General features: G+C 40.1%; 1 protein-coding gene across 1 annotated transcript in view; it reads left to right on the top strand.

Moving 5' to 3' along the window:
• The window catches only part of STOX1 (storkhead box 1), a 21,720-nt gene that overhangs the window by 5,535 nt on the left and 4,400 nt on the right, over nucleotides 1–11,785 (top strand). The window contains exons 2-3 of the mRNA XM_010291484.1: nucleotides 9,736–9,775; nucleotides 10,688–10,840. Coding sequence (XP_010289786.1) covers nucleotides 9,736–9,775; nucleotides 10,688–10,840 — 193 coding nt within the window. The remainder of the gene's footprint in view (nucleotides 1–9,735; nucleotides 9,776–10,687; nucleotides 10,841–11,785) is intronic.

Genomic DNA, 11,785 nt, shown 5'->3' with positions numbered 1-11,785 from the left:
TTTCCCTTGTATGAGTCTCTCCCAGAATTTAGGGAGAAAAGAAGCACTCAGAAAAGGAGCTAAAAAATGGGCAGAGACAGTCTCTGAAGCTCTTTAATCTTCGTGGCGGGGTGGGGTGGGTGTGTGGTGGAAATGGGTGTTAATGCTAATTTGGTATTCAGACGGAATCCCGGAATCCCTGTGATAGGAGAGGGGGTGGAATTGAATCTCCTAAAAAAGGTTCAACAACAGCTTGAGGAATAAGGAGTAAAACTTCCGTTGTATTTATGGTCTGCAATTACCTTCGCGGGGGGGGGGGGGTGTGTGGGGAACTGTATTTGTTCCCGTGTGATGACTCCCGGGTGTAACTTATTTAGTGACCTCTGCAGTACTGAGACGTGGCTCTGCAGGCACTGGCCGCCTCACTGTGGAGGTCCTCACATGCTGAGCCTCTCTTGCATGTTTGTGCCAGCTTTCAGGAACAGTTTTGAAGTGCCACCTGCAGAACCAGTACACCTGAAGTCCATCTATAACTGTGTACTTGAGTATTCTTTACTTAGCAGTTCTCAACCTTGTTTAAAATGAGAGCCAAATTATTTTCCAAAATGGACCTGGCAAGCTTTTAGGACAAGTTTATTTTCATTTGTATGATTTAAATTTGTTCACAGCAATTCATGTCAGTATCAGCATCATTCTGCTGCACGTCTAATGAAGCTACAGATGAAATTATGGCCTTGTGAGTAGCTGATTCCTGTTTTGCCTACAAAAGGTCATGACTCTGGAGTGGGTGTTGTTTGTCAGGCACTCTGTAGTTACACACAGGAACACACAATCTTAATGAGGATGGCAGCTCAGCAAGAAGCTGGGGATTCATGGGCTTCATGGGATTCCTTTCTTTTGCAGTCCCTTTCTTCCAGCGTCTTTCATCCTGCCTCACAAACAGGGATGTAAGTTTGCAAGTCAAAAGAGAATAATTTTGTACTTCAATGGCGCTGGCTTCTGTGAAGTGTAACTCACAGTATGTGGTCATATTTTTTATTGGACTGTTTAGGATTATTTAGAGTTCTGCTCCTTTTTATTTTCTTTAGGCCTGAAAAGAGTGGATGACCTAAAATGGTGCTTTATTTTGCACTGCTGTGTATAGGCTGCCAGAACACGAAGAACAGTTTAACAGAGTTTTTAACTGTTTTATTCTCAAACCCTACTTTTAAAGTTATTTTCAGTAAGGTATCTCATTCAGAACTTAATAACTTGCATATCCTGTTGTAATCGGATTTTCCTGGTTATCACAGTTGTTCCAGTGGTGACTCTGTTGATATATTTTCAGGAGGAAAAAAGGAAGGAAACATTTGTAGTCCTTGAAGGACAACTTTTTACCTACCTTACTATTATTTGCTTACTAATTTAATTGTCTCCGTGTAATGGCTATGTAAACTTTGTATTATTTCATAACGTTTAGCACCTAATTTTAGCTGGCATTCAGCCCTTGCCACTAACTTTAGATGAGATGATACCCCTGCACATTTCCTGCATTTTATATCAAATTATTACTAAAGTATTAGACCTGTATTATAAAAGCCTTTTCTCCGTTTAATATGTATTGCACTAAATCGAAACGCTATATTCAAACTACTGATTGAATGCACAGCAGCAAGGTGCAAGGTACTGTAACGTTCTCCGAAATCCTGATGCATTTGCCAGATCTGCTCAGATTGAATTACCTCAAAGGTGTAATCTGCAAAAGCATTTGTGCATGCAATTTTTTTCACTCTTTTAGCAAGTAGTCACACTGTTTAACAAGTACCACTGAACAGGAGTGTATAATTTTTTATAATAAGCTCCATTCAGTTTAATTTACTCTGAATTTTTCTAAGAATAACCTCTAGCAAGATTAGTAGTGAAGAACTTGATAGGTATTGTGTATTTCTCAGTGCTAAAAATTTTCAACAGAAGAAGCTCTTTTGTCTTTTCAGTGAGAAAAGAAAATTCAGGAGAATAGGCTGAGTTGTGCTATCCTCAGTCTTTTGAATTACTGCACTTTGAATCCTGAATGGCAGATCTTAACTGCCTTAATGCTCTTTTAAGATGAGGGTAATTTGAACAGCGTTAATTTTTCCTCTGTCTCAGTCAGAAAAGACAACAGTTTGTGTTAATATGTAGTTAATGAAATAAATTGCATTAATTAGCAGTGCTGCCGCTATGGTCACTGATACAGTTTCAAAATCAGACTTCATTTCAAGGCTAGTTTTAGCTTTTCTATACTGCCATCTTGCTTTAGGACATGTCCCACTCCATCACTGAGAGAGCACCAGCTCTAACAACTAGCCCGTACAGATGGAGTTCAGTTGTGAAAAACATGTTACGAAAACAGTAGCTATTTATTTGAAGGTTGAAGAGAAAACCAATAGTTTTACCATACATATGCTGTTTTGCATGGCCTCATTAACAGCATGATGTAAGTGTAACCTTTTTTCTTTAACTTGGTGTAACCCAAGAAAACTTCAGAGCTAATAGAGGTCAAAAGTGCCGTAGCATTGGGTTATGGAAAGCAGGGTGGTCAAAGTGGGGGGTGAGCGTGGCTGTGGGAGGCACAGGTACTGGCATCCAACTAAACCAGATGACTGGACTACTATTTTATTCCTGGGAGCCTATCCTACCTCCTACCTAAAGCAGGGTCAGCTGTGGGGTCAGACCAGGTTGTTTAGGGCTTTATCCAGTCACACCTTGGAAACTCCCCAGGATTGGAGACTGCACAAGCTCTCTGGGCAACCTGCTCCACTGCTGCTCTATCCTTAAAGGTAAAAAGGTTTTCCTTACAGCCAGTCTGAACCTCTCCTGTTCCAACTGATGCCTGTTGTCTTTCATCCTCCCACCACGCACTGCAATAAAATTGCTGTGGTACTTGCATGAAGTCTTTCTTGCTATCTGTTTTTTTGGTGGGTTTTTTTAAACATCAGGTTAGACAAATGTAGGCATCTGCATTTCTAAAACAACACGCATTCAGATCTAATGCCAATTCCTTACTATCTTTTATAAAAACAGTCCTGGGAGAACTGAAGTAAAAAGATGCTAGTAGTGTGTATCATTAATGTGACTCACACAGTGATATCAAACTGCTACCAAACAGAAAGCTCAATATGCAAAACCCAACAAACTGCCTTCATTGGTGAGAATACACTGAAGCCCTTGGGAATACTTAATATATGATGTGAAACAATTTTTTTTTTCCTAGTATGCTTTGTCTTATACTGATGCATCAGCAGCAATCCATGTTCCATTCACTGGCAGTGCACAGCTTCTCCATAAGCAGCTTGATTTGTACTGAAGCAGAAAGATTTCTGGGCAATGAAACACCTGAAACTGCAACTGCTGTTTGTTTAGCAAACTCAGCCTGTTTGGAAAGCTGAAATGCTGTTTATTTGAGAAACTGAAGTAAACTGAACCTCTGCGAACTTTATTCCGCTTTTCTTAAAAAAAAAAAAAAGCGAGCTTTTTTTTGTCTGGTAGCAATATTTTTTTTCTGGATACTGGATTTCTCTTTTGTGGGCTATGGACAGCTATATGCTGAGTTTCCAAGGTTGAAAACTGCATTGAAATTACAAAATATTTTGCTTGTTCCCAAGAAAATACTGCAGCAAAGCTAGCCTGTCATTCAGATCACTTGCTCAGGTACTTCATGGACTGCATAATTTACTTTTTTCCCCTGGAATTGTTCTACAATTTCAATATCCCACAGGCACCTGCTCATCTCTGTAATTTCTGTTGGAGGCTTCACCTCAGTCTGTGAGATCCAACAACCCAGTATCTTCACAGTAAGGGTCCTGCTAAACCGGCTTTTGAAAAGATTTTACTGAGTCTTCTGTAATGGAGTAGAGGTGCTCAGTTGCTGTTTGTCTTCTATCGCTTCCTTTTGGCTGAAATTTAGATGAATTGAAACATGGAAAGGGTGTTTAATAGTGCCAAAGCCATGGAGAAAGGTTTGGGAACTGTGGACTAAGGTCCTAAAGTCCAAACTAGTGCTGTTTAATCTGCAGTGTCTAAACAACTCCTCTGAGTTGTGGAGGTGGTAAAGATGCTGCTTATCATGTCTCAACTGGTTTTTGATTTTTTGTGGTTTTTTTTCTCCTGTGGGCCATAAATTCCAGACCAATGAAACGGTGCAGAAACTTATTTTCTAGCACAGGGAACATCTTTAAAGTTGGATATCCATTTAGGGAGAGTGCAAGGAAAAGTGGCTGTACACATCCATCAACATCACAAAGCTGCTCAGGCAGGTGTGAAGTTGCCCATATACCATCAAAGCTTTGTTTTCAGTTAAATTAAAAAAAACTCCCTGCAGTGGCATATGCCCTGAAACAAGATCTGAGGACTGCTTTGTTCCACCTCAGTGTGTGATGGTGGCTGCTGTCCTCACTGCGAGCCAGGGGCCGGGGCCTGGGTTTGAGCAAAGCTACAACTGCACCAAGCTCTCTGACAGCTGCTTCTGCGGTGTGTGGGATTTGGTCAAGTGTTGACAGGGAGTGAGTTGGACAAAACAGTTGTCATGTGTCCCCTGATTCATGGTTTGCTGGAAACCCTCTGCAGGGTCTATGTTCTCTTTTGAATAGCTCTGTGGGTGCTGTGTCTCTGAAAGACGTATGTGACTTCACTTCGATAGCATGTGACTGAAGACAGGCAATGTGCAAAGAAGTGAATTTTGGTCCATCTGGGGAGGGGATACATGACCGTAGGTATATCTGACTCCTGTGACTGTAGCTTTATATTGTATAATTTTGTGACTGTCTTTTTTGTGACAGCACACTTCCAGGCAAAGGAGTTGGCCCTGGGAATATTGCAGCAGTTGCAGTTGACCTTTAGCTGAACAGGCCCAGGAATGTACAACTGCACAATGATGTTTTATACAGTAAGTCTTTCACTGTATAGGTAAATACCTAACCAACACCCAGTAATGCTTTCCACTTAGAACAAAGCTTTTGACATTAAAGAGCTATTTGGATGGTCTGAGATTTATGGCAGAGGAGAAGACAGGGCTGGGAGCAAGGAAAAGGCAGAGCTGTTTTAGTGGAGAAATGCCAGTGTTGCGAAGGGACTTTTTTGGACCAGGCCAAGTGGAAAAGAAGTGCTTGTGTTAAATTCCTGTAGCAGTGGATGGCACCACCTGCAGACAGTTAAAAGGAGTCAGAGATGTTGCCAGTGACTGGTTTATCCCTGTTCTGTTGTTTGGCTCCACAGGCTAGTCATTGACAGTTTTGCAACTTACCTGGGATTATTTAATTTTGTGTTATTTTTATCTCCCTGCAATGAAGCTTTTGAATAAATATCTCTTTTACGATCAAGACAGATGATGAAGACATGATGCTAAATGCTGAAATGGTTAAAGACGATCTTCCTTGCTGTCAGCTGTGCTGGTTATGTTCAATACCATATGTGAATTGACTTAAAAGGTATCGGCATGCTACAGTATATGAAAAATAATGACCTTGAGTGCTGTTGCTCATAGTTCAGTTTCTCTGCCAGTTATGCAGTGAACAGCAGGAGTGCCCCAAAGGCAGATGTGTTTACATGGTTTTGCTTGTTGGCTATTTTGCCAGCTGTTGTGGGTGAAACACAAATCTCCACTGGACTACTTGCCTGCACTCGCAATGGGGGAAAAAAAAAAAAAAGAACAGCAGAAGAGCTGTTTTCTTTTAAACAGTCTGTTTGAAGCTGCATGCTTGCTCACGTGTTCGGTCAGCACCTTTGGAGCTTGAAACCTGTTCTTGGAGCATTTAAATGGACATGACAGTGGCCTCGGTAAGTGTTGAAGGGGTTGATCTCTCTGAAGATCAGAGATACACGTTTCAATGGCAAAAACTTTCCCACTGTGCTCGGCTTAAGGAAAACTGTACCACACTGCACCTGTTTGTGTCTGCTGTGTAACTTGTTCCTATCTGCGGGCTTGAGCCAAGACTGCAGGAGAGAGCTCTTGCCTTTCCCCTTGAATCCTGCTTTGTTTTCACCGTACCTGCCTGTGGGGTTTTTTTATTGCTGTTGAAAGAAAAGATGAATGTGGGTTGCCATTAGCCCTAAAATTAGAGTAAGGATTTAATGGCTCTTGGCTAGGATCCTCAGAAAGCATTTATAGGTCATGCTTTTAAAAGTTCCTAACACTTGCAGTTGGGACTAGACTTTTGGGTGTCGTCGGGAAGGCAGAAAAAGTGGTTGGTTTTTCTTTGTGGTTTTTTTAAGTTGCATGGCATCATCCTCTGTTTGTAAAGATCAGCAACTGAGTCCAAATGGAGGACCCTGTTTGCCTAATTGTCCCGATTTGGGAGTGTCTGTTCTTGCAGGAAGCAGTAGGTATGGAAATCTGACATTTTCATGGGTTTGTAGCTTCTTCTTTAACATCAACTAAGAACAGTCAATGACCTTAACTGACACTTAACCATTTTGCTTCACTCTTTGGGAGTTGTACAAAATAATCAAACAACAGAAAGATATTGTCTGCTGTTCCTGAGAGCTTTTGTTTGTTTCACTAACAGATTAAACATGTTACAAGTTTTGACAGTTTTAATGCAATTGAACTATTTACTCTTTGCTTCAGTAAAAGGATGTTTCTGGTAACAGGATTTAGTACACAATATTTGTGCCAAAATAAGAGTTTCCCTGTTATATACTTAAAAATGAAAATGTTTTAATGATCTTAACTCTGTTTTTATAATCTAGATAGAATTTCTATTCTTTAATAAGGAAACACCTTGTAAAATCTTCATTAATGCTCAAAAAGTGTTTTGATACAGTTCCCAGCTTCCTATAATGTTCTTATTAAGTTTTTATTCCTTAAAATTTGTCTTGAATTATAAAATGTAAATTTTGCTAGAAAATGTGACCACGATGTGCTCTAATCTATAGAAAAGCAGCAACCTTTTGCAGTTCTAGCAGACCTATACTTACGGTTTTCCTGGTGCATTTCTGCAAAAAGTGAAGTACATCAAACATACCAGGGCGCTCATGCAAAGAGACACAGGATCTGTGGGATCTTTTGTACGTTCAACTTAATAGAGCATACTTCTAAGATAGATCTTTCCAGTTACATAACAGAAAAGTCAACCTTCTATTTCCACATGCTGTGGCTTCTCTGTCTCAACAGATGTAAGTGGAATCATAGAAAGGAGTTTATTCTTGACTTGCATTTGGGTTTTTCTTCTGTAATGAATTTACTGTTAACCCTTTCTTGTTATATAAATTGTTTACCTGAACTTTTACGAAGTAAATTGAACGCTATTGTAATAAAATGCCTCTCTGTTCACTTCCTTAGAACTAGCCTGGTTTTTACCCTGATAAAACTTGTCTTGTATGTAATTTTTCTTAGAGCCAGAAGATGCAAAAGTTCTGCAATTGTTAAACTACTCAGTGAAAAATGGTAAAGCTCACATTACAGAGATGGAACAAAAAATCACCTTGTGCTAGTCAAGAATACCCAGAAGCTTTTCTGTGCACTGAGTTTTGTTATCCGATGCTCATATTACAGATGACTTCCCCACATTGTGACCAATATGTTCTCCAGAAGTGTATTCTTGGGTTTCAAGTGTCCAGGCAATGAGCAAAGTTTGAATAGACAGGTAAACTAAACTAAAGGATAATAACACATGAGTACTGGCAAGCTGCCTAGATTGGCATTGGTAAACATGATTCTGTAAGAGCTACGGAGTGTGAAACGGGAACTATGCTGTATTTAAATGATCAAGAGGATTAGCCTGAGTTCATTGACTGCTGACAGGTACCTTGCACATAGGCATAAGCAAGACCTTCATAAAAAACTATGAAGAAACAAGGAAGATGATTTTCATCAGATGATTTATGAAAGGGGCAGGGGATTCTGCAGTCTTTTTTGAGCCGTAAAGGGACAGATATTGAAGAGCTTTGACGGGCGTGACATTTTGGTGATTTTTGCATCAGGCCTATCAGACATAGCTTGTACAAATTGTTAAAACTGCTCCCTGTGCAAATCTAACTGATGCAGCTTCTATGTATTTCCATAAAATTTGGGAGAACATCTGAAGTGCAACTGCAACAGTTGTTTAGCTATGGAAAACAAATAACAAAGTATTTAATAAGAAATTGATAGACACTTGTAGGGTGCCACCTGGGCCTTTTTGCACATTGCTTATCAATGTTACCAATGATCTAATTATTGCTTTCACTATTTCAGATTTTTTTTCCAAGTGGGGTGGGAATGATACCTAATATTGATAAGTCAAAGATAAATGTTAACCATTAAGCTGAGTAGCTGTATTGTGTGAATTTAGCAAGATTGTGTAAACTTGCATGCCTTACTAATCACCAGTCTCCGGAGAAGGAACTGAAAAGGGGACTTCAGGAACTAATAAAAGAAAGGTCTTGCCACAAGGAAGATAACAAGAATTGGAGAATGCTACCAGCATGAAATCAGCGAAATTTTGCAATACCTAGGGTAAAGGCAAAGGTGGCAAGGGGAGATCACGACCACCGACTCAATTGAGGAGCTATGCAAATTACACACCCCCTCCTTTCTAGGAGCATGCATGCTAATTTAAATACGTGCAACCAATAGCAAGTGCTATAGTAATCACTAATCGATGAATGTAAAGTTGGGCGGGTTTTTTTATTGTTTTGCTGATCATGGAACAATATAAATATGCTGTAGTTTCTGTACCGAGCTAAGCAAGCTTTGTGGGATACCACCTAGCTTCCAGCTTTGTGCAAACCTGCAATAAAAGGAATACCTTGACCCTGCGTGTAGATTGGCTTTGCATACTAGGTACAGATCCCACTTCTCGGGACACCAATATTCATGTTGTTAGCACATGTGTACTCTGGCGCTATTGATCGACAACAATCACTTTAAATAGACTTGGTGTTTGAACACAATTTTAGGGGGATTTTTTTTCCTTTCAGTATCAAGCTGGCTTTTGCTTAATGCTTTGTTTTAAATATTATTCTGAAAGGGCCTTCCCTGAATGGAGACATGGGATTTGAGGCTGTGAGACAGATGCAGACAATGATAGCAAGATAATAAAGATATTGAATAAATTCTGATTACACTTGGTGTTTTACTCCTTAGCAGTTTGGTGCTCTGTAGGAACAAAGGGTAAAACTGGCAGCAGCACAGTGTGCCTAGAGCAGAGACTTGAGACAGCAAACTATTCACAAGAGTTATTACTGAATGCTGATGGTCTTTTCCCATACAAAAAGAAAGCTTGTAATGGTTTCTGCACCTGCAAGGAGTATCCTAGCAACATCACTGAGGAAACTGTATGCCAGGACTTTTTTCTGAGTGCTTTTTGTTGAACATAGCAGCAGTTGTAAAATAAAGGTCAAGAGCAATTTAAGCTCTTAAAAGCACTGTTGCTTAATTCATTTACTCAGAGAAATGTTTGTGTTGTAGTTTTCTGCCTAAAGGATAAATATCGGGTTACAGAGTCATCCAACAGACTATGCAACTGAAGTTTAGTTAAACGTGAGTATCACTTAATCTAAGATGTCACTTCATACTTGCGGGAAAAATTGCTGTTAGCATTTAACTCTAGTTTTTGCCTTGTGAAGTAACCAGGAGTCCCTGCTGCCGTCTGCCTGCTCTGGCAGCTAAGGATACCCAGGGGCTTTCTGTACAACACAGAACAGGGAAGCACAGACCACCAACAGGCAGTGGGAACAGACCATCGATCTAACTAAAAAAAAAAAAAAAAAACCAAAAACCCAGAAGAAAGCCTTTTTTTTTTTTTTTTGTCTGAGAAGGTGTATGCGGTCATTGTCTTACTGTATGCACAGACCTCAGGTGAGTCCCTGTTTTGTGCTTTGTCATTAGCTTTCAGGGAAAATACTTGTTTCAGGTTTTCCGACATCATTTACTGGTACTGTGTCGAAAGTACTTGCTGGGCTTGCTCTTACCGGCCGTGCCATCTTGCGAGGGGGAGAGGCCAGTGTTTATCTTTGTATTTTATGGATGGGGGTTAAGGTGAAGAACTAAGACTCTTTTTAGCCCCCTGAGCTGGGGCTGCAGAGTTACTGTGGGAGCTGGGGCATGCTCTTAGCCGCTCAGAGCGTCATGCAGAACAGGGACAATGCTCCTGTCTATCACCAGGAGAGATGGTGATGTAGCCTAAAAAAATGCATGCAGTTGTAACAAGTTTTTGCCCTCTGCAAAAGTAGATCATCTCTAGTTCTGGAGCCCGGTCTAAAAATGGAATTTTTACCATTTCTATTCAAATTTGTGTGCTAGACAAAGCCTGTTGCTAGTATTTTCCCTGCATTCTGACTCGGTGAAAGGTTTCGTACTTGGTAAATGTCAATATCCAATAATCTCTTAGCTACTTAGAGAAATACAGGTTCTGCATGGTTTCATATGTAAACAGTCATCTGAAAAGTCATCAGTCATCAGACATAATTCTCTCTCTCAGCTCCCTGTTTATTAAGCCAGAATTTAATACCAGACAAACTAATGTGCTTAAGGTAACCTTCTGTTTCCTTCATTACAAAGGCACTTGAAAAATGCTACAGCCATTTCCCTTCTCTAAGAAATATTTCTGAGTAATTTGCCAAAGAAAATTAGCTGAGGATAAGGTGTTTGTTCTGAGGTAACACAAAAAATTTTCAGTGAAAATCTGTCACAGCTAATAGAAAAAATGGAACACTATTCCATTGAAACAGTTTGTTGTTTTTTTTTTTCCCGTCTCCTTCTGAACTTCAGGTGATATGACCCCTGTTCTCATGAATCCCCTCTTGCAGTCGCACTCCGTTTCTCTGTCAGAAGGAATATGCCGTACCATATCAGACATGAATGCAGATCATGTGATGGTCACGCAGGAAACTTTAATGGAGCAGTTAGTGAAAAATTATCCAGGTAAAGTGTTCATTTCTCCCTCCTTTTAAAAGTGACTGTATCATCAAGCTTGCATTTCTGATATTGGGCAAGTGATCACTGAATGTTTACAAGCAAAGCTGGCAAGATGAAAGAATATAAATTAACAAGCAACGTGTTATTCATGTAGAATACATGAATGTGTATACTACCTTCATTAATCTGTGTCACTAACGTTGTTTTGAATGTAATCCTTTTTACAGATTTTAGTAAATCTTCTTTCAGAGTAAGAGAGGGAACTGAGTGCAGTAGAATGTTGAGAGTATGCCCTTTCTAGAGAGTGGGAAAGTATAGGTGAAGTATTTAGGTGCCAGACACGGAACAGCGTAAGATACACTGTGTGTCAGATCACAAAAACTTTGACTCCTCCTTTAAGAGACAGGAACATAGCTGACTTTGATGGCAAAGAGACTGCGTAGGAGTCTACATCTGGTGTTTGCTATCAAAAAAACTAACTGGCCTCAAATTCAGATTAGTTGGGTCACATTCCAGCTCCTTCCTTCCTGAAAGCAAATTACTTATACTAAATGAGCTTTATTCCTTCTCTTCTGATGGGGTAGCAGCCACTTTCCTTAAATGCTGTGTTTTCTTTTCAATTTGAAAAATGTTCCATTTCCCTTAGATCCTCAGGTGTGTGTCCGTGTGTGTGCATGCGTGCGCGCGTGTGTGTGCATGGGCGCAAAACTTTGTAAAGGCTCATTATGGCCCTCTGCAGGAGGTTGCTTGATTTGATACTGAGCGTCCTCTTTTGAGTCTTTATAATATTATAGCTCTGCAAATGTTCCTGGTTGATCGGGTAGGCATTTTCACTAGTAGGAAAATTTTTAATGCAACCTCATAAACTGGCCCAGAACCCTGCCAAGAATGTGATGTAGTCCATATGTGCACTGAGACAACCACACGGTAGCATTTTTAGGTCAGCCAAAA

This window comes from Phaethon lepturus, unplaced genomic scaffold (genome assembly GCF_000687285.1).
Source record: "Phaethon lepturus isolate BGI_N335 unplaced genomic scaffold, ASM68728v1 scaffold39107, whole genome shotgun sequence".
Lineage (NCBI taxonomy): Eukaryota > Metazoa > Chordata > Aves > Phaethontiformes > Phaethontidae > Phaethon > Phaethon lepturus.
Note: the sequence above shows the minus strand (reverse complement) of the source record. Positions and strands in the feature narration are given on the sequence as shown.